We start from the raw sequence: 22,912 nt of genomic DNA, 5'->3' as shown, positions 1-22,912 counted from the left end.
TTAGAGTAATCATTTTGCTTTTGTACCAGTGACGTCTCAGCCAGAAAGAGGTTTCTTTTGAAGGCAACAAGGAAAGCTGCAAAAAAACCCTGCAGTAATTCCAGAGGATGATGTCAGGGTTGATTAAATATGATTTCTGTGGAAATAAGATGTGTGTATCTAGACTACAAGAGAAAAGTGAAGGGAAATCACACATTCTGACTTTCTAGTGGAGATTCATGCTAGTTATGGAAGAGGGTGAATATCTGCTTGTTTCAATTTTCTTGTTGTCCATAACTATTAGAATAGGAGCAAGAAAATGTGGACTTGATCCCTGCAGAGAAGATTTGGACCTAACTGGGGCAGTTGTTAAACAGACTACTTAAAGAGTTTGTGCAGTCTCTAGCTTGTTCTTAATGAAGTCTCTGGTGAAACAAACCACTGCTGGTAGTGAGCTGGGTGTACTTGATTCCATCTCAGTGATTTAAGCCAGGCTAAGTGCACTGTGCTTCTGTGGTAAAAGAGGAAACAAAGAAGTCCCAGGAAAGCAGGGCTGGAGTAGGAAGTTGCAGGAAAGATGGTTCTGTATTGTGTCATCTGGAAGGTTTCAACAAATGGGAAATTGCTACTTCCACTCCCCAGAAATTCAGGGGAGAATTGTGCTGGGTTCAAAGTTGCAGGTTTATTCTCTGCTGAAGTGTCAATGAATCAGTGGTTGGCTGGTTTATCAACAAAGGAAGCTTAGTAAACTGCAGGGATTGAAATGAAAGCAATGCAGGCAGACCAGGAGCTGAGTGTAGAGATGTACTTCATAGGCATGAGACTGCCTATATTAGCCTGCATATACTTAACTATGCTAATTTCATATTTTAGCTGTGGCTGCTGCCCTTCTATCACTGCAGTGTACGTAAAGGGGACATGAGGTTTCATGGAAGAAGTTCTGAACTAAGTTTTCCTGGCCTGAGAAGTAGCAGATTTTTCACTAGGGATTATATCTGTGTCTGGCATGAATTGCAAGCCATTAGTTGAAACTGCAAAGCACATCTTTATCCCTGGGAAAAGTGGGATTTTCAAAGAAAGTTTGAAAAGAAAGGTATGTAGTTTTCAAAGAAAAGTATGTTTGTTTTCTTTTGACTTGAAGACAGCAGTGTGTAGACTGGGAAAGGAGCTTTCCCAGAACTAGGCAGACTGCATGAGAAACTTAGTGGTAGATCATTTTATACTAAAGTTCATAAACTTTACAGGTAAATGAAGTATGAAAGATTCTCTGTGCCATAATTAATACTGTTGTTGCTAGTATTGAGGATTGACTGAATCATTGTTTCTGGATATTTTATTGGGGTTTGATTTTTAACAAATCATTGCTCTTAATTCATGCAATTTTTATGTTAAGGTTTTCTGACTTTATCAAGGGACTGCTAAAAAAGAGTCTGCTCTGAAAAGAGCTACAGTATCATAACATGGTGAACGTTTAAAATGAGATGATGTTTTACTCTAGTTTTAATAATTATTCAAATATTTATTTTCAGAAAGCAGGCAAGTATTTTTTCTGTTGGCAAAGGGAGCCATAGTGCCTTGTTCTGTGAAACTAATCCTTATAGTCTTCTCGTGGGAAAGAGAGATGGTGCCATGGAAGATAATGTTGGAGTCTTTTCTCTTGTTATTTTTGACTTCTGAAAGCAAATGTGAGGGGTGTTAGTCTCCCATGCAGACTAATAATATTGTATGATGGAGAGCATCTTTCTGCTTTTATTTAAACCATATGTTGCTGTTTATGAAGTTTTAATTCCCTCCCCCTCCCCAGGAACTCATCTGCTGTGCTGTTGATGCTATATTAACAGAATTATTTTTACTGCAGTGTCTTCCTAAAAGTTATAATTAATATCAGGTCTTCATTGTGTCTGTAAGTGCATACACAGAGAGAAGATACTGCATCTTGAAAGTTTTAAGAGTTGAGCTGGAAAGCAATAGATGAACCAGCATGCAAAATTCTGCTTGGGGCAGAGCACGAGTGAGATGGAAACATCATAGCATCAGACCAACCTGTGTGTACACTTGCCTCAATTTGAGTGGTGTGTGTAATTCAGCCTTCCCTCTCCTGTCTTCAGCAGAGCCTGAAAAATTGTAAGATCCTGGAAATGAATGGAGGCATGGGAGACAATTATGAGCCTTTACTAATAATAATTTTAAAAATTGAAATTAATATTCCTATATTTTCTCAGTGGCTGTTATGTTATTCTGCCTCTGTGGCATTGGACTTGAGGAGTGATATGCTTGGAGGCCTATTGACATACAATCATTAGGGTTTTTTTTTTTTGCTTGACACCTTTTCTTTATTTGTTTGGATTTTTTCCCCTGTTCGCTTCAGGTCTGTTTGGAACATAATCTTTTCATGCAGGAGTTTTTAGCCTCCTGCCCTGATGCAGCAGAGGAAACCTTTTGTGGTCTCAAGATTTGGCAGTGTTATATCTTGGGAGCTGTAATTGCTGAAGTAGTAGGGAATAGCCATGAGGGTGCTACAGTCAAAGCTTTTACAAAAGTAAGGGACTATCATGACTCTGCCCTGGTTTGAAGAATCCAAGAATGCAGGTGACAACTGACTGGAGTCTGAAGTCTCCTTAATCCAAACTTACCTAAGATGACATACTTAAGGAGTAGGAAAATATTTTTTAAATATTTAAAATTATAAAATGTGTGTAATTTTATAAATTTACCTGATTTCTGACATTTTTGCATCTGAAATGACAAAGCAGCAGAAAAGACAGCAAAGTGACTGTGATGTGCCAATTCTAACACAGGCAACAGTGCTGCAAAGCACAATATCAGCTGTTGTACTCGCAGGCACTTGAAATGCTCATCTCTTACAGTCATGCTCTTTGAAAGAAATGTGCATGAGATCATCCCATAATGTTAAATTTTGCATTGTTTTCCATACATAAACACCCTTTTAGGTACTGCTCAGTGGCATTACTGAAGGTGACAGTTTTTACTGAATTATATACACGTGCAAGATGACTGGAGCAGGATGCTCAGGTTACATCATCAAGACCACTGATGTCTCATCACCTGCATGAGAAGAGGGGATAAAACAACGTTTCTCTTAAACACTTGTACATCTGGTAACTTCAGTTATATTCAGAACCCATACTATAACTTCAGATACATGTATTAGCCCTTTGCTTCCACTAGTCAGAACTGTGTAAATACAAGATTTCAAAACCAATGTACAAGGGAAACATTGTAGGTATTCATTGTTACAATAACTATACTGTTTCAAATTAAGTGACTTTTCGGAAAAACAGTAGTTAATGCTGTTTGGATCGAGTGCTTTCTATTCCTTGATATGTACAAAGGCAACCTTTAAAAATCTTTAATTAAAAATTAAGAAACTGAAATCTGTCTCTTTGAAGCTGTTTATATTGGTATCTAGAAGAGTGTCATTGCATTTTTAGGGGGAGGAGTCTTTCATTTATGCAATATATTTAGAAAGTTACTTGATTCTTGGAGCTGTTTTACGTTCTCCAAAAAGCTTTACCCAGTTTGATATCTTAATAGAAGTTTAATTTTAATTGGCAAAGTTGTGTACATTGCAGTATGCTTCCACTAACAAATTCATGAAAGCGTTTTCTTTTCAGGGGATAACTTATAAACTAAATTGATACAGCTAGAATGTACATGTAAAAAAATGAGGCTATGAATATCATACTGAATATTTCCTATGAGATTGTTTGCATACACAAAAAAAAAAATCACAACTAAAATGTCAACACTAAAATATGTGAGGCAATTGAATATTTTATCTTTGTTAGAATTCCAGAAGCATCTACAAGAAGACCACTTTGTTTCATGGGTGTGACACCAACGTACTTTCATTAACATTGGTCTTCTGTGGAATGCAGATGGCATTACAGACTTCTCAGCCTCAGTCATCATCTCAGTTGTGCAGGTGCTAAATAGCCCATGACCTTTTTTACCTTTAAATACAAGCCAACTAGGGCAGGAGTCTCTAAGCCATAATACACAAGCCACTTAGTAACACACGGTCCAGCACGTAGCCAGGAGCTATTGTTGTCCCTGGTGGCATCTGTCACAATGCTCAAGGAGGGGGAACCTGGGATTTGTTTTCTTTTTTTATGAACATAAATCTGGGCTCAACATAATTTTTTGGCAAAGGTATTTGTTTTGCTGTGCACTTTTCTTCATCTCCTTGGTGTCAGTGGATTGCCCTTTAAAGGGCAATGGAGTTTTGCTGCAGAGCTTATAAGAAAATCCATGTAGACCTTTGTTTGATAATAGTATTTTGACTGATGTAAAGTGCATGTCCAAGTAAGATACAGAAAATACTATGTGTGCAGGGATAGCATTTCCCATTGTTGGAGGCTATTTGCCTAAAAATGTCTTTACAAGCCTGTTCCCTTGCTGGCTGCTGTGGGACTGGTACCAGTCTCAGCATGTGTTTGTGAGCCAGTGTTTTTATGTGTTAGCTAAAGGAGCTGCTTTTTATTAAAACTGAGTTTCAGCTGAGGGAATCTGGCAAATTCTTATGAGCTTTACTCCTCAAAATGAGACACGTTTAAAACTAATTGGAATAATCTGTCTAACAACGTGGAAAAGAAAGCCTTTGCATGGTAAACCTCTTCTGGGTCGTGTTGCTGCTTTGAGTAATAGAGCAGTGAAATCCAGTCTGATTAAAATCAGTAGGAGTCTTGTCAGGATTTTCATCTTAAGACTTCTAAGCTATCCAAGTTAACCACCCTCTTAAATGAAATTAATATTAAACATCTTACTCTAATTCCTTATTTCCTTGGAATTACAGCAGATATGGAATATATAAAAACAACTTCTTGTTCAGTTCAAGAAGTTAGAGCAGAAAAGCTTCATTAGTGTAAAAAGGCATTGCCAGCTAAAAATGAGCTATGCAGAGGTAGTTCAGCAATGTCAGGAGTAAAATTCTATGTATGTGTATATATGTGTGCATCTATCTGTCTGTCTCTCTGTCTTTGTAATTAAGTGCCACACTTGATGGATTTTTAGTCCAGCTGCTGCTTGATAAACAAACAAACAAACAAACATTTTCAGGAAATGGTCCTGCCTGAAATTGCTCTTAGCTTTTTTCAAAGGTATGAAAGCATTTTTAATTTTTTCTTTAAAGTTCTTTGAACTCTGTTGAGAAATATTTGAGACATGTCACAAGCACAAGTTATAGGTGTTCTTTGGTTTATAATCTATTTAAAATCTACAGCCATTTAATCAGAAGGGAAAGCAGTAACATTTAGTTTATTTAAGAAAGTTCCTAGCTTTTGTGATGAATCTGAATGTAGTGAATCTTTCTCTTTTTATTTAAATTATGCTTTGCTTTTCAGATATTCTTAGTGCAGGATGAAGCAATAGATGCTTGCTGAAGCAGGAAAGCTTTGTCAATTCTGTTTAGTCCTTGACATGAATACCTTTGTGCTTTTGGTGCCTCAGGTGGCTCCAAAGAAATTGGAAAAGTGTCTAAGCAGCAGCATAATTGAAATTCAAGAGGGGTTACATGTCTAACCTGCTTAAGCATTCTGTAAATCCCATTTCCCTGCATCTGTAGGCAGTTGATATCTTTGTAAATCTGCTTTAGTATAATAAGTAAACAGAAAAAACCCAAACTCTATATTAGAAACGGGCTTATTCTGTAAGGGCAGGCTGCTTGCTGGATTTGGCACTTGCTCTTCAGGTTGGGAAGATGGAGAAGTGATGAATGTAATGTTAGGTCTTAGGTGCAGTAGGAACCATCTGACAAAGTCTCACATGCTGCCTTAGTATCATATCAGCGTCATCTATGTATCTGTAGGGAAAATGTGGGGTTACATAGACTCACTGTCTTCCAGCTGTACTGTGCCTCTGTGTGGTTTCCATGCACAGCCATTCTCTCATGAGGTGTATTGTGTACCTGGACATCCCTCATTGCACAGAAAAGGGCCTGTGCCTGCCCTTTTTACTGTTGCAGAACATGTTTACATAGGAAGGCTACCAATGAGATTATAGAAGGTATCAAAATGACAGCTGTGTGTGCAGCCAGGACCAGTCCCAAATGGAGCAGTTGGGTTTTCCTGTTATACTGACTGGTGGGGCTCCAGCAATGCTGCTGGACTTTTGTTCACTGCACTGCAAGGGAAGAGGCTCCCCAGCAGCATGTGGGAGTACAGTGCCAATGTCTGGGGCACTTTGGCAGCATTTAGGTGTTTAAAGTCTGAGAGGGTGTAATTCCTTGAGTAGTTTTTCTGATGAGGACTGAGCTACCTCATGGCTGGTTCTCTTCTTACCTTTGCTCAGAGCTGTAGGGACAAACTTTATGGTAATTGGGAGTGGGGCTGGGCTGAGCCTCATCCCCATTGGGCACAGCTGTGAGCAGCAGGTGAGCAGCACTGACAGCAACGAGCCATGGAGTGCCCAGGGGCACTGACCAACCACCTAAGGGAGCAGAAAGCACACAGGTGCAATGCATCAACATGAGGGGTATAAAAGGTAAATATCAAGAAGGGCAGACACTTGCTGCTCTTTGACGTGGTATGGTGTTACTCTGTTTGGGTTAAAGCCATCTGAAGTTGTATGATGATGCTCAGTGTATTGTGGCGCTCACAACTGTGATATGTGCTGTGATACAGAGCTGCTGTCATTCTTGAGAAGGCTGTCTGCATTTTGGTGGGGGTGGTGTTCTTGAGCTGCTTCATGTGCCCTGCACACACCTTGTTTGGCTTCTCAAATGGCAGGGCAATCAGTTTCATGCAGAAGGAATACAATGGAATTGGGGTTCCTGATTTATGCCAGAGCAAAGTGAGTGGAGCACTGGCCCGGAAAAAGAGTCCCCTCCAGTTTCTTCCTCAGCTTGGAACTCTGCATGGGGGCTCAGTCTGGCTGCTGAGCTCTTCCTGGGTAAAAATGCTGTATTGAAGAATTGAAGAGTTACTAGACCAGAGGGGGTGGTAACATGGGGAAACTTGGTTTGCTGCTGGCTGTGGCCCCAATTTGTAACAGGAAAGTCTTGAGTTTCTCTCAATTTCCATTACATAATCACTTGTTTTGTGGTGCATGGTGAAAATAGGGAATTGTACAGATGTCAAAATCCAGGCAAGGGCTGTGACTGTGAACCCTGATCAGTGTGTGTGCCTTTGAGCAGCCCGGTGAAACACCAGTCCCTGCAGAAAGGCACCAGCAAGGATGAAGCTGAGCTTGTCCCATTGTCATTTTCTTTGGATTGTTTTGATGAGCATGTCAGAAATATGGATTGTCCTGTGCACCTCTCACAAGGCTCCAGTTATTTTCTTCTAGTTAGGGAGTTTAGACCCCAGTAGGTTCTATTGTGAAAGGAAAATACTGGGTGTTATTAGGACAAAGTTCTTTGGAATCCTTGTTCTGAGCATTTATTAGGTTCACATGTGTTCATCTTGTTTTTGTGAAGTTTTGGCAAACTTCTGGTTGGTCTGATCTGGTTGGTTTTTAGTCATTACTGTTTGGTTGGTATCAGTTTGGGGTTTCCTGTATTTATTTATTTATTTTGCAAATCTGTGTAATTGTTAAGCAAAGAGGGAAAATAGATTTAAAGAGAAAAAAGGTTCAGGATAAAACTCTCTATTGCATGAACTTGAAGAATATTTGTGTAATTTTACTGGCAGAATTCGTGTCAGCTGGTTCTGTTAGCCCAGTGTATCTGATATTCCTAAGTGTAACAAGTTATTTGTCATACATATGTCATTATGTAATATGGTATCTCCAAAGGCAACCAGGAGCCAGTGCTGTCCTTCTGTCCATCTTTCTGTTGGGTTTGTTTCCCTTCTGAAGAGGTGAAGAGAAAGCAAATGCATATTAAAAGCTTTGTTCATTTCTGGTTTCACAGTTACTGCCAAAGTATCCAGAAATAGGTACTGTAAGTATTATATACTCCTGTACCTGGCCCTTTAATCTCTTTCAAGAAATTGAATCTTGCCTTTCTGTGCCCAGTAGATGCTGCTGTTGATTCAGTAACACTGAAAGAGGACAAGTAGAAAAATGCCTTAGGAACTCAGAAGATTTATAAATATTCCAGTATCTTACTCAGAGAAAAGAGGCTACTTAAAAAACAAATACATTGCCTGTATTTTAGTTTATATATACTGGCCTTCCAATCTGTATCATAAATGAGAAGTAAGCATTGTGTGAGTTACTGATTTAATGTCCTGTGGAAGAGCTGCATTGAAAGTGGATTTTGTACCTTGCATTTCCATTATGGTTTTACTAAGTATTTGTGTTTTTATCCTCATCCTAAGAAGCATGAATCATACCAATCATGATGATATCTCTGTAGCATGGTACAATTTTGCAAAGCTATGCTGTATGATTGGAACAGGCATTCCTGTAGCCTCTTCCAAGTTGGCATTGTTTCTTGGAAGCTGGAGCCTTGCCAAGTTGTTAGAGCACTTAGTGGGATGAAAACCCATTGCATGAAGTGGGTTTTGCACACTTTTATTGAAGAAGGCAAAGCAAGGGAGGTGTAGGGCGCTTTTGGAGAGGGGACTGGAGGAGAAGAAAGAAGAAAACATTTAAAGGTGCTGTTTACTGTTCAGTAAGGTCATGTGTAGGGGAAGGTTTTTTAAATTCTTTTTTAATGCAGTCTGGTCTTCTGACAGACTTTGAGAAATAGTTTGTTATTGAGACCAAAAAAATGTGTGACTAAAGTACTGAGTAGATAAGCTCACTGCTGAATCTTCATTCCCTGGTGTATGGAAAAACACCTGCAGCTGCTGGTTTCCTTGGTAACAAGTTCACTGCAAAATCTAAATGCACTGCACTCAGGCTGTCAATTGTACTGCATTTGAGGAGAGTTTAACATGCACACTTGGACCTTTTGATACATGAGTTTCTCAAATGCTGTGTCATTTATGCTATTCTTGTATAAAATACCTGATTAAAGGAGATGTGCGACATGTTTTGGATTTTGGACAAAACTACAAAAAAGGTTGGTATTTACAAGTCTAAACATGGCCTCTGTATATATGTGTAAATATTTCCTTACTGCATCTTGTTTTCTGAACACTTTTAAAAATCTTGCCTTTTAAAGCTTGGTGCTATTGTTTGCATATTCCTTAATCTTTACTGCTTTTTGGAGTTGGAGATCAGAGAGCTGCTGAAAGAAATTGCTAGTACATGTGCTATATAATAGAATTTTGGCAGGGCATTGGTTTTATTTGTCTAAGTAATTCAATATGGGGTACATGTATATGTTCTCACAGATGAGTATTTTTGCTCTGACTGAAAAGACTATGATTTCATATATTGTGTTAGAAGATTTTAGTGATGCTTATGATTAGCTTCAACTGTTTGAGCCAAAAAAAAAAAAATCTATGGAGCAGTGTGGTTGTGTTATTATACCAGAAAGAATTAGTTTAAAACCTGTATTTTTGTACTTTAAGAAAGAGAAACTCTGTTGAGCAAATGTTGTTAAAGAGTTGGGCTGTTTTTCAGCAAGTATGTTTAGCATAGCTTCATTGTGTACCTGGATCACAAGTATGTGAAGTAGAAGTAATTTGTGAGTGCCTTTCTGTTTCTAAAGGGGTTTCCCGTATTTATTGGTAAAATAACATACAGTGCAGAGAAGACTAGGCAGTATAAAAAACCACAACACATGTTGACAAAACATTGTCTGTAGCTTGTCAAATATTGTGGCCATCTGGCAGTGACTCCATGGTGAGACTGCTCTCTAAAATAGGCTTTAAAATGTTTCATAAGCTCCTTTTTCTTTCTAAAAGAAGGCAGTTGTTCACATGAAATTATGTATTAATTTTGTTACTAGATTCTTTGCATTTGGGGTCTTATTCATGAGTATTAAACAACCTTTGAATCTGAGACCTTACTGTGTTTCCCCCACAGATAATATTGAATATCATTAATGAGATATATCTTTTTAAAGAGCTCTCTCTAGAAAAGACTTGAAGTTTTCATGGACTCTTTTACTATTATTTGTTTTGGGTCCTCTAAGTCAGTATTGCAACAGAAGGATCCATGAGCTCTGTGTGTACAAGCTGAGCCTATTGAGGGATAGAAGAGGTGGGGAGAGCAGGCAGATGCTGTCTTTTACATGAGAAATCAGTCTTTAGTTTTAAATACTCCCTTACAAATGTCAGGGAAATAGAAAAGGGACAAAAAGAGAGTGAAAGAACTACTTGTAAATGCAGTTATTCATATTCTGTTTTCCAAGTCCTATCATACCCCTTCTTGCTGCCTTTACATTTTGAAAAATGTAGACAACAAAAATATTTTTTCTACTGTAGAGCAAACAGTTTAGTTTCTTGAACAGCATGCTGCCTCATTCTGTGAGGGAATAAAAATTAAACCATCTAAAACTACTCTGTTTCTGAGAGCTCTTTGTTTTCAACCTACTGCACCACTGACAATTACAGCATATCCCATTTGTGCATACATGTGATAGTGAAATCGGATACTTAGAGAGATGAAGTAGAATAACAGTTTATACATGTAACTTTGTGCTGTGAAAAGCTTTTGGATACTTAAATAACCTCTGATTTCTGTATTTGATGACATGATTTCAAACATTAGTTGTTAGGTTGTTTATGATTATGCATTTCTTTGGTTTTACAAAAATAGGGCCTTCTAGACAGAGTTACATCATGGCTTTTACTTCTGTAGGAGAGGATGCTAGCAGTGACAGATCCAACCATGCTAAGAACTACAGATGCAAAAGTGACTATTTCCTTAATACCTGTCTTGTTTTTCTCTAAAGGGTTGGTTGAGATCTTGAAGGAATTAAACGGGTCTTAGGGGATGCTAGCACAGATCAGTCTCCAGGGTGTGCAGAGACTCTTCCTTTCATCTGTGTTGGTCTTGCTATAGGTAAACTTTCACATCAGGACTTCTGTGGTATCTGGTATCCTTAAGCCTCATCTTTATGCTGACCTTTGGAATTCTGCTTTTAAATTACATTTTGTAATACTGACCTCCCTGTTCTCCCTGCTGCTTGTCTGTGCTTTGCTGGTGCACTGACAGTATTCAGCCCTGAAAATGTTCTTCCTCTTGAGTACACAAGTAGGAATGGTGAAGAGGATCCAAGTGTTCTTCAGGGATTCAGACTTTAGAAAATAATGCTACTTTATTTACTGGGGATTGTTTGCATTAAAATAGACAGGGCAATAGGTCTGGTAAGGAAATAGAGAAGTTTACAGGCTCTGTTGTAAAGGACACAACAGTACCATTGCAGGACCTGTGATGAGTGTAAGCATTCTGCAGCAAGACAGACCTTGTTTGGGGCATGGTGTCTTTGGCTGAAGGTAAAATATCCTTGTAGCTGTTGGAAATTACTTTCCTATTTCTACATGATTAATAAAAATAGATTTCTAGATGAATAACAGAGTACTTTCCTATTTTGCGATTTTAAAAAATGTCCTGGTTTGCATTAAGTGAAAACCAAGTCCATGAATTGTGGTTGAGGTGCATTCCAGGAGGGAGGGCAGCATCCAGTGTGGGATGGTAAGCAGCCTTGGGGCAGCACATCTGCCAGAGGTGAGTCTGGCAGCTCAGCCACAAATTGCATCTTCCAACCTCAGTGCATCCCTGAGCATTGCACTGCTTCCTTTTTTAAAAGAGAAAAGCTTTCTGTCACCCTAAAGCTCTGCTGAATGCTACTTCTTAAGATGTATGACTGGAAAAGGGAGGACAAATTTTGTGATGCATCCCATTCCACCCCTGGAAGTATTTAAAATCTGTGTAGATGTGGCATTTAGGGACACAGTTGAGAGGTGGACTTGGCAGTGCTGCTTTAATGGTCGTACTCAGTGATCTTAAAGGTCTCTTCCAACCTAATGGTTCTGTGATTTAAAAAAAGTTCCAAATTAAAGTTGACATCCTTCTACTGAGCCCTTTATCTGTGTTAAAATTTGTCAGCCTGTTCCTCAGGGGTAAGCACTTCAGTTTTATTCTGTGTAATCTAACTGAATGGTCCTGGAAAAACCCTGCTTTTTTATTCTGAGTAGGTTTTATACAATTGATGGTATGTAAAATTAACGATTATATGTGGCAGTTAAATATCACTTTCTGTTACCGACAAATTTCTTGAGCATTTTAAATCAATCCTGACTTGAATGGTAGACCTGCTGAACTCCTATGTGTGCAGCTTGTTCTTTTGAAATAGGGATTTTTACAAAGTAGGGCCTTTAGACTTTTAATACTCAAGATCTGAACACACACAAATAATTTGATTTAAAGCCCAGTACTTTTTAGGAGACCTCAAAGGTTTGAGCTCTAAAAAAAAAGCTGGACAGATTCTTTTGGTGGGAAGAAATTAATTTTATGACCCCTCATCCAGTATTTCCTTTGAAAAGAAAATCACCCTAACAACAGAAGACAAAAGGTGTGTGTTTTCTGGATCTATTTAATTTCAGCATTTGCATACATAATACTAAGTCTGTGGAAGAATATGACCCTGGCATCTCTGCACCTATACTCTGCCATCTCTTTAATTATCATGGTACCAGTAGCTGATCTCTGAAACCAGAGCTCCCTGACATCCACTATTTTATTTTTCTACATTTAAAGTACTGTGGTTTCATTTCTTTTGGGATTGGAGTAATTTCCCTTGTGACACCTTTCTTTTAACTATACATATATATGGAAGTGCCCCAGTGAAAATAAGTGATGCTTCATTTCCTTCCATATTACTCCTTTTCGGAGCAAATTCATTCCCTGCTCACCTTTATACTTCCTGTTCTCAGTCTTCCTAACTTCCTACACAAAGTACTTCCTTCATCTATAATAATATCTCAGTAAACATAGAAAGGAAGGGTCTTACTTGGCACTGGATTGGCAAAAGACAACATTCATTCATTTATTGCCATGCCTGCTTTTAGAGGAGTACAGCTGTGGGCACATCTGGATAGTTTAGCTCCTCAGACTGAAGAAGAATAAAAGACTGAAACACCCCTCAGCTGGAGCAGGGGCAATTGGAGGTGTTAAATTAAATAAACTCTTTCAAGGCTGTTGGCTCTGCAGTAATTACTTAATCCCATGTGGCAAAAAAGGGCAAAGAAGAAACCTGAATGGAGCACTTACAAAGTAACTTGAAACACAGCAGACCAGTAGAAGAGATTCAAATGACGTTTGTCCAAGCAAGGGAGGCTGGGGAAAAGAAGACCCTACCTGTTATGCTAGGAAGTATTGAAACCTGTGATCTAGTAAATCATTTTAAGTTAATTCAGGCTGAAGAGCTGTACTACAGCACTTCACAGAAGTATGAGGTGTGCTTCTCTAGTGTGAAGCTGAGACACTTACTTATAAAATAAATAAAATAGGGAAAGTTAGTAACTAAATTAAGCTTTAATAAATAATTGGTGTGGTTTGGGTTTGGTTGGGTTTTTTTTGTAGTTTTTTTTTTTTTTTTAAGGAGAGGCTGAATTGTAATTGCTGGGGGAGGAAGCAAGCTGTTTGGGGAAGGCTGAAAGTACAGGAAGCTGGATTGTAGCAAGATAGGGCTCAATGGAGACGTGGCAATCAAATAGAGATGAGTAGGTTGCATTCCAACTCTTCTAATACTTTTCAGCCACGGGCCTGAGCAATCATGGAAAAGGAAGGGGAGGGTGAATCTTTTCTCCTACTGCTAAGTATTTGATCTGGATGTCACCTCAGCCTAGTCCCTGTGTGGGGGTATCACACATCCCAGATGGGGGAACCTGGAGAGCAGCTGCCAGGACCTCTTCTGTATGGCACATAGTTTCTCAAAGAAAAATTTATTGAGGTGGAGGAGACACTGAGGACTTGATGGAGATTTGGTAAATTAATATATTAATTAAACAAGGCAAAATTTGATGCAATTATTTTGTTAACCGGTCTTGCACATCTGAAAGATTCTTTAATCTCTGTTCCTGTATGAATGAACCTTGCCCGTACTCTGGATTTGTATGAGTGTTTTGAGTGTCAAGTTTTTAAAAGAAAAACTTTGATTTTTTTGTTTCCCCTCCTTCCTCCATGTATTTGCTAAATTCTCTGTATTTCTTGAGATTGTGAATCTAGGAACAATTTTCTCCTTGTGAAGGAGTGAGGTGTTGCCAAAAGCAGAATACTGCCATCTCTGCTTATGAATCCCAGTTTCAAATCCCAGATGCTTTACATAATAAAGCCGAACTGGGCTGATTACCAAGAGAACTCAGTCATTCAGGGAAATAAAAGGGAAAAATCCCTTTTCTTCATGAAGGAAGAACTCGTGCCAAGAGGAGGTTGAAATGTTAAAAATGCATTTTCTGTTTGGATCTTTCATATCGACTGTCCTGTTTCCCTCTTCTTTCCCTTTTATTTAAGGCTGGGGATCAGTATCACCCTTGTGCAGTGGGTGTATGTGGCAGTTTTTTGTAGGATCTGAGAGGACCTAAATTTATGAAAACCACATTCAATGGGTCTCTTCGCTCTCTGCAGGAGCCCAGCTTAGGTAAGTCTCCCTGGCTATGTTTGCAGTGTCTTTAGAGAGCGGTGGTGCCATGGGTGCTGCAGCCCCACTGCCCACACAGCCTATGGAGTTCTGGGGCGCCCGGTGGCTGCGGCCATCCAGGAAAGAGCGTGCAGGCTTCGCTGCCTGATGCCGACCATGTGGCATCACTAGAAAGCTGTATGGGATGTTTGGCAGGGGATTCAGCTGCACAGGCACAACCAGCCATATGCTCTGCCTCTTCCCTCTGCCACAAGCGACGTGGCAGGGTCTGTGCAAAGCGGCAGCAAGGAAACCTCTGTGTATGTTCATTTCTTGTAGCCCTACTTCATAGCCAATACATAATTTTTCTTCTGCTGCAGCCACTCTTAGGCTCTATGGGTTAAATTGGAAGCCCTCTTGTGGATTAGTAATTGACTGAAAAATAAGAATTAGAGAGTTGCTTTAGTTGGTCAGTTTTCTGTGGATGGAAGGGGAGTTACTGGTAGAGAAAAAGCAGGGATTTCTGCAGGGGTTCCTGCAGCTGTTCAACATAATCCTAAATGAACTGGAAATGGAAAAAAGCGTGGAAAGAGCAGATTTGTAAATATGTGAAAATATTTATTCAAAAATAGTAAAATTCAGTGCTGAGTGCAAACCATTGGAGAATAAATTGGTGGTGCTAAGTGATCAGTAGAGAAGGTGAAATTAATTGCTTGTACAAGCAACACAGATGAGAAAAGAAAATACTATTCTGTTACTCTCACTGAGAGACCTTGACTGGCTGTGGGTAGTTCCCTGAAAACAGCAGCAGCTCCGTTGGCATTCTGTGTTGGTCCAAAAGGCAAACAAAACATTACAAACCGCTGAGAGGGAAACCGAGAACAACAAAGTCCTTCTGTCACTGAATAATCTCTGCTGTGCTTACTTCTGAAGTACCATGTCCAGTTTTGTTCCCTTTGTTGGAGTAGAATTAGTGTATGTGGAGGAATGGTGAAGGCGGTCAGAGGTATGGGGTTGCTTTTATACAAATAGGAACTAATTAGTGTAGGAAATTTTCTGTCTGGAAAACAGGCAATTGGAGGAGACATAATATCACCTACAGTGGCAGTCTGTATCGTCATGAATGGCTTGGGGATGTGAAAAGAGAGTGTTTATTTCCTGTAGGGCTTTTTTGGGTTTTTGTTTTTTTGGTTTTTTTCCCACTGCTTCACAAAAGAGAAACTGGGGCACACAGAAAACTTCCAGGAAGGTAATTTAAGCAAAACCAGTTTGTCACAGAGCACATAGTTAAATTTTGGAACTCTCTGATAGCTGATGTTACAGAGATCAATGTAAAGCTAGCAGAGAAATTTTTAGGTATATTGGTGAAAGTATCATTTGCTCAAGCAAAACTGATTACATGATTATATGCTAATGACTTATGGTTACTATTCTGCCCTCCCCCACATGAGTGGATAGCTCTGTGCTACTTGCGGAACATTTTCAAAATAGCCACCATTTCTTGAAAAACTAGGTAATCATATATGGGTGAAACTGTTTTGAAATAAAATAGGTTTGATGTTGCTGTGTTTGAACAGAATTTGCTGAAGACTACAGCCAAAACCAGAGTAAAGTAGAGAATTGAAGGAAAAAAATAATGCTGTTGAAGCTTTCAAATCTAATATAAGTTTAGAAAAAAGTCAATACAAATCAAGTCAAATGTTCATGTAGCCATGGAAATCAATTTATTAAATTAAATACATTTGTGCCTCTCTTATTATCTTTGCAGTTTCACTGAAATAAACCAATAGATAAAATATGTCTCCAATGCATTTTAAAGTTCTAAGACAGAACTGAAAGGCTGTGTACTCCTCAGATTTCTTTATGAATTCCTCTGTTGCACCAGGGGCTTGCCTGGGACTGGTGAAGGTAATTTTTGCTGAAGGTAATACATTAGCAGAAGTTAAAAATCAGAATTCCAGAAGCAGCTTGAATTTTTAATCTAAAAATAGTTAATCATATTGTATCTGAAAAATGACAATATTTCTTATTGCATTTACAGACTCTCAGTGCTAGAACTGGGCATCAGTCCTTTTACTATAAAAATTAGGCATGAGATGAGTGGGACTGGAATGGCATGTTTGATTCCATAACATGGTTGCCATGATGATCCGAAGGGGTGTGGGGGTCAAGTAAAAACTTAGAGAGTGAAAACTGCAGTAGCTCTTCCCTGAGATATAGTCATGTTGTATTTTCAGGACTGTTTTGATTCCCTACATAGCTCATGGTCAGATACTGGATTGTTTTATGTTCTAAGAAAGCTCAGTTGGGTTTTCCTGTGAAGAGTTGATTTTAGTTGAAGGTTTGTTTCTTTAGTCTGACTCAAGGTTGTTCATGAAGCCGTGGATGATCCTGTGTTAAGCCAGCAGAGATCGTAATCCCACATTTTGTTAAGTATCTTGAAATACTCTCTGTTTCATTCAGTAGAGAAGCTATTCCAAAGCTTCTTAGGAAGACAAGGCTGCCTGATTTCCATGAATGAACATGCTTAAACAAGTACATGATTACAAATAACCCACTTTTAGGTAAACTAACTTTCAGCCCAGCTAACTAAACCTCTCACATGGATGCTGTGCTCATACTTCGAATGTTTGGAATTTGTTTGAAGGTGTAGAAAGTATATATAAAGTGACATCATAGGTGTAACTGAGGTTTAGCTAGCATATTAGGGTTCTCCATTCATTTTGCACAAGTGTAAGTTATTATGTGCTTGTGATTCTGCAAGCTGACTGGTTGACATGGTAAAATTCTTTTTGTCTTCTACATTTTTGTCTTCCTTTTCATTTGTTATTTCACTGAGAAACTCCATCAAAAGATGGACCTTTGATATATGGGAAGATTAAGCAGTCTGCTGAATCTGCAAGGAAAACATGGAATTACTATTGAATTGAGTCAGGATTCTCAGAGAAATCTGGGATTGAACTGTCATCTTCTCTTGCAATAGGTGCTTATGAATGAGAAAGTTTGCTGCACTTCTTGCTGCACCAGGAAACAGTGTAATCTCACAGGTGAGCTTTGCTCTTCTGCATATGCAAAAATGCCTTAGGCCTTTAACTTGCTGTAGTAACAAATCCCAGTGACTGTCTGGCATCTGGAGTTCTCCCTGGGCTGTCTGTGGATGCAATATGGTCGCACAGCTTTTGTTTGATAACGAGTCTCAGCTATCCTAGTGCACCTACAGACTTGCAATTTGCTCCTCCTGTGACACCACCAGAATGGCAAGAGCCTGGTCTCGTAATTGTCGTCTTGCTGCCCATCATTTCTTCCTTTGCATAAACGCAGTCTAAATGGCTGTCACATAAACAAAATACTTTCTGCTTACAAAGTTCATCCAGATCTTGGTTTTCAGTGGTAACACTTTGATATGGAAAAGCTTGACTGAAGACTTTGTTTTGTCATTTCTATTAGTATTGAAATGGAAACATATATGGCTCTAGCAATACCTAATACATGGAGCTGCTGTGGGCCTGTCATACTTTGAGTGGAAATAATGTGGATTAATGTAGTAAATGAATTATCTAAATCAATTTTACTGGCAGAGGAAGCCTAGATAGTTTGATGGGTCCTCTTAAAAACTTTTTATTCATATCCTCTCTAATGGTATTGTTTAGAGTTATGAACAACTCATCATAGGTGTCCACTTACTTCCCTCTGTTATTTTTACCTGCTGTATGGAATCTGTAGGAAAGAATCTTTATTTAAAATAACACAGCACAGTCCTTTTAAACATAACAAAAAACATCTCTTTTTCTTTCAGCCATGGTCAATTCTTTAATGTTTGTTAAAAATTAGGATAAAACCAATGGGATGGTTAGAAAAGTGAGGGAATTCAGCAAAATTCACCATCAGCAAAAACCTGCAACAATGAGATTTAGTAGGCATCAAGCTGATCTTTGGAAATAAAAAATGTTAAAAGCATCATAGTTTCAAACTTGTAAAACAGTCTGTATAAAACAGTGGAAATCAATGATGAGGAGCAGTTGTATAGAGAAGCATTGTACTGCTTTCAGTCTTGTAGGTTTTTCTGCGTCCCTGAAGGTTTTCCAGCGGTACTGTATGGTACCGCTGTAAAACCTTCAGGGACACAGAAAGTATACAGAAAGTACCACTGTATAGTGGTACTCTAGAGTAAGTGGAAGTTCACTGGTTGTGAGGTTTGGTTTTCCTGGCTGCTTTCCGCAGCAATTCTGCTGCCATACACCTTGAGGGGTCCACATAGCCCTGCTCTAAAACCCTTTGCCTAAGGTGGGAATAGAGTTGCTGTGGAAATACCGATTTCACAGAGCTATAAGACTGCTGTGGCACAACATTCAAGCAAACTCCTCCAAAGACTCCAGAAAACAGCTGCATTTAAAGGAAAATCGACAGCGTTTAAAGGAAATCTGACGTCCTTAGCCCAAACCGAGCGCGGACCGGTGAGAGCGGGCTCCCTCGGCGTTCTCGGTGGGAAGGCGTTTTCCCTGCGAGCTGCCCAATCTGGCAGGAAGGTGGGGGCTCCGCAGCGCCCACGTGAGCGCGGCCGCGGCGTGCGGAGCGCGGCTGCTCCCGCGGGATGCGGCGCGGCCCTTCCCGGCGCCGGCTCCGGCTCCGCTGCGCGCCGCGTCCCTCCCGGCCGGGGGGCTCGGAGCGCTCCCGCTGCTGTCACCGGCACTCCGGGCTCCGGCCGGAGCAGTGCGCCTCGCCCGGCTCTGCCGGCAGGGACCGCGGGCTCCTGCCTCCCTTGGTGCCGCGGGCACAACCGCTGCGCTGCCGAGCGCTGCCGTAGCGGGCTGCTTTGGGGCTTTCCCCCCTGCCTCCCTTAATCCTTGAGCAGGGCGGGGGGGCATGCTTGCTGCGGATTCTTTTTGTTTTATCTGAGAATGAGGTGCTGGCTGAAAATTGAAGAAATGGCCCTAGAAGAATTGATGCAAAGATTAAATGCGGTTTTCCAGTGTGCTGGTAGGAGGAGCTGCTGGTCTTAAATAATGTGTTGTGTGGATGCTGTTAGTGATTTTGTGGGATTTACAGAAAATCCTGGCAATCTGACTAGCTTTCTTTATGCATGCTCTCATTAATAGGAAAGAGAACATTAAGAGCTTTTGTCAGCAGGTTAAACTTTCATTGATATTAACATTTAACATTTTTTTTTAGTGCTCAATTATTTCTGAAGCATGCTTTAGAACATCATTTCGAGTAGCTGTTAGCACAGTCATGTACTCTACGTGGGTCTTGATTCCCTTTTTTATCGGACTCGACTGTACCTAAGTTGGAAGAATTACAGATTTGTCTAGGGAAACGAGTCTGATATGAAGCAGTGAAAAGCTGAGCTAACTAACTGTAAGCACTGCAAGCCAGTATTTTGGGTGGATCTAAATTGCACTTCTATGAGAATGAAGAGTTGCATGAATTAATCGTGGTAAATGTAGTTTTACATCTGTGTGGATTAAAAATTAGAGCAGATCTGATAAAATGGTTTTAGCACTGTAGAAAGATTATGAAAAATTATGAGATTGTTTTATTTGTTGAAAATGTAAATGCTTGTGTGTTCAAAACTAGAACTAAGAAGCAGTGCACAATGAGGTGATATTTGATTAGACCTAGGAGTGTTATCCTGGCTTCTGCTCATGCAGACATGTGAACATATTTCAGAATAAAAAGTTACCTGGAAAGATAAAAGAGGTGTTTTTTGTATCCTTTGAAACTGTTTGGTTTGCCCTTTATTCTTGGTTGACAGATTACAGAAGTGTTGCATCTTCTTGTCATGTGAGGCAGGACAGTGATTTGAAAATACAGAATATTATAAAGTATTATTCATTGCAGTATCAAAACTTGGAATTTATCTTCCCATTTTCCTAGTCCACTGTTTCCTAAGGGTGACTTTTTCATCTTTTTCAATTTCCATGTGGTGGAAGCAGATAATTAGCAAGATGGCTGATGCTGTAGTCTGATGAACACATAGATTAAATGCAAGTATGGAATGAACAGATCAGCTGCCTCTGTTTTCTTGGATAGGGAAAAAAGATATTTTACCTTCTTAACATTTTTTGGGGGGAAAACAAGATTTGATCTGACAAGAACAAGCATTACATTACAAGTAAAGGTCACACACACATTTTTTTCTCCTTCCTTGTTTTTCCTGTTAATTATCTTCCTATTTTCAAAACACATCTTTATTAAATATCTGGATATTTGCTTCATTTCCTGTTTTGATTTTCTGAATGCTTAAGAAGAAAGCCAGTCTGATATTTGCTAGGGCATACTGTCTGTTGCAGTTTATTTTAGTAATTAGTACATTACTTTTTCCACTGCCATGAAAATGCTGATCTAGTTTTTTTGTGGCAAGATAAATTTTAAGAATATGTGCTGGATTTAGTTGGGAATGTGGGAGCCTTTTCTTCCTGAGCTGAAGGAGAGGGAGGCTCCAGAGTGGGAGGTTTGCCTGTGACACTGCCTGTCTCTCAGCTGTGCAGCTGCAGGTACACTGTGACCTTCATGTAAGCCACCAGCAGCTCCAAATGCTGTTTTCATATTTGCTGGCAGCTCTGACCACATGCTGTTTTTAGCTTGTAAAATTTGCATATTTAAAGAAAAAAAAAAAACATAATAAAGCCAGCTTTTACTTTACAGCCAATTTCATACTCATATGAATTAGCTGGTCCCTCTCCTCCCCTTTCTCTTTCTTCCTCTCTGTTATAATCCTTGTGCAGGTATTCTCAGGCCACAGGCAGCACTTTTACACAGCCAATGGTTGTATTTATAGGTGGCTGGTTTGGGTTTCCTTTTTCCTTCAGCCCCCCCTCCCTCCCTTGCTACTTTCATGTTGCTCACACAGTTTCTCTGTTGACAGAGAAATGGGAGACAGTTGCTGTCTCCCATTCTTGGGCTGTACACTGTCCTTGGGTCTAATTATCCACTGTCTGCCTTCGCAGCAGTTCTGTTGATTCAGAAACCTTTTGTAAGCAAAGATTTCCTTAACAGCCCAAGATCATATTCAGACTTTTTCAATAGCTCTGTGCTCAGGAGTAATTGAAATACAGATGTTCCCCTGGCTTCCCCCTGGTACAGCTGTCCACCTTCAGGCACTGAGGGATTTTCTCCTTTGTAGGATTCAAGGAAAAAACCCCAAAAACCTGTTCTTTATCTTGTTTTTGGGTGGTTGTTTTTTTTTTTTTTTTTTTTGGTTTTTTTTCCTCTGAATTATACTGCAAGCAGGCTGAGATTTATCCCAGGTAATTTTAAGCTTTTGAGTCAGAAGAGGAATTCTAAAACCCTTGTGCACCAAACAGAGAGAAGGGGGCGTGTTAAGAAGGAAAGTCCTTCCATCTTGTGAGGTGTGCTGGTTGTTCCTGTGACTAGGTCAGGGCCAGGAAGCCTGGAGCAGCTCAGCTCCCAGCCTGGCATCTCCCAATGCCTGAGGTTAGGAGTCTGGGTGTGTCTGTAATGTTTCACTGTTCTACCAGAACAGCCTTTGTGCCTCTGGCTGCTTTCCCACTTTCCCTATTTCAGTCTGGCACTCTCAGAACCTTTCTGGGCTACTCACCCCTCACTGCCACACCAGCACTTGCCTTAGAGATCCTGCTCCCTCTGCTCTGATCAAATTCTGATTTACTCACGTTCCCAGCCCCCATTGCAAATTACTGACCTCTCCTTACTCTCATACAATGTCTGATTCCCTCACTGAGTCCCTCAAGTGCCTTCCTGTGCTACATTTCACAAATCTGGACAGCTTTCTCTGGCAAAACTTTGATTGATTATTTCTAGTCTTCCTCACTTTCACCTTATTCTCCAACACCTTAAATTATCTTCTCCTTCTGGACATACTTACCTGCTAAAATCATGCTCCTTAGTTTAATATTATCATTTGCTTCATATTCCAGCTCTGACTCCTGCTCCACCGTTCAAAATCACCTTGTGCCCTACACTTTCCCAGCAACTGTAAAGTGTGTTCCCATGACATCTTTTATTTTTTCCCAGATATGCTCCTCAGTCTGCCCAGACACTTTCCTTCTATCGAATGGCCACCTGGACTTGGATGACCAGACTAATTGCTTTTGTTGTTCTCATATAAACCCATAAAAGGCAGAAATTATTTAAAGAAATTCTCTGGTTATTTTTTTTCCCATCAGAATTTTGAGGTTATTTCAGAAAAAAAACCTGTGAAATTATTACCAATACTGAAAAACAGAATCCTATTTTTGTCCATGTTTATTGTTTTGAGGGATAATGGCATCATTTATCTTTATTTGGATGTAGCTTTTCTTTTTCCTTCTTCTTGCTCAGTTCTGTTGCTGTGTTAAATTCAACCTTCTTCCACAAATTTTTGTTTATGGGCAGGACTTCCCCTCCCTGTGGAACAGTAGCTCTGAAGCTGAAGCCTGAGATGATAAACAGTTCTGACCTAGGACCTCATGGATTGTCCATATCACTGACTGCTGTGGGGGTTCTGTTTAGGACTCCCTTTGCTCTGACTGACACAGAAACAGTGTTAAGGCACCA

General features: G+C 39.7%; 1 protein-coding gene across 11 annotated transcripts in view; it reads left to right on the top strand.

The window, feature by feature from the left end:
- Positions 1 to 22,912, top strand: part of MCF2L (MCF.2 cell line derived transforming sequence like) — a 150,503-nt gene that overhangs the window by 11,613 nt on the left and 115,978 nt on the right. Inside the window, exon 1 of one of the 11 annotated variants that reach the window (XM_072933407.1) lies at positions 7,699 to 8,947. The exons of 4 other annotated variants lie outside the window; for them this stretch is intronic. In XM_072933407.1, the coding sequence (XP_072789508.1) occupies positions 8,857 to 8,947 (91 nt within the window). In that variant the 5' untranslated portion in view covers positions 7,699 to 8,856. Of the gene's footprint in view, positions 1 to 7,698; positions 8,948 to 14,394; positions 14,420 to 18,902; positions 18,925 to 18,953; positions 19,376 to 22,912 lie in introns of those variants that run through there. 6 more of the 11 variants (XM_030279866.4, XM_072933413.1, XM_072933423.1 and 3 more) reach the window with 6 other exon arrangements.

Source organism: Taeniopygia guttata, chromosome 1 (assembly GCF_048771995.1).
Source record: "Taeniopygia guttata chromosome 1, bTaeGut7.mat, whole genome shotgun sequence".
NCBI lineage: Eukaryota > Metazoa > Chordata > Aves > Passeriformes > Estrildidae > Taeniopygia > Taeniopygia guttata.
This window is presented reverse-complemented; position numbering and strand designations above follow the sequence as displayed.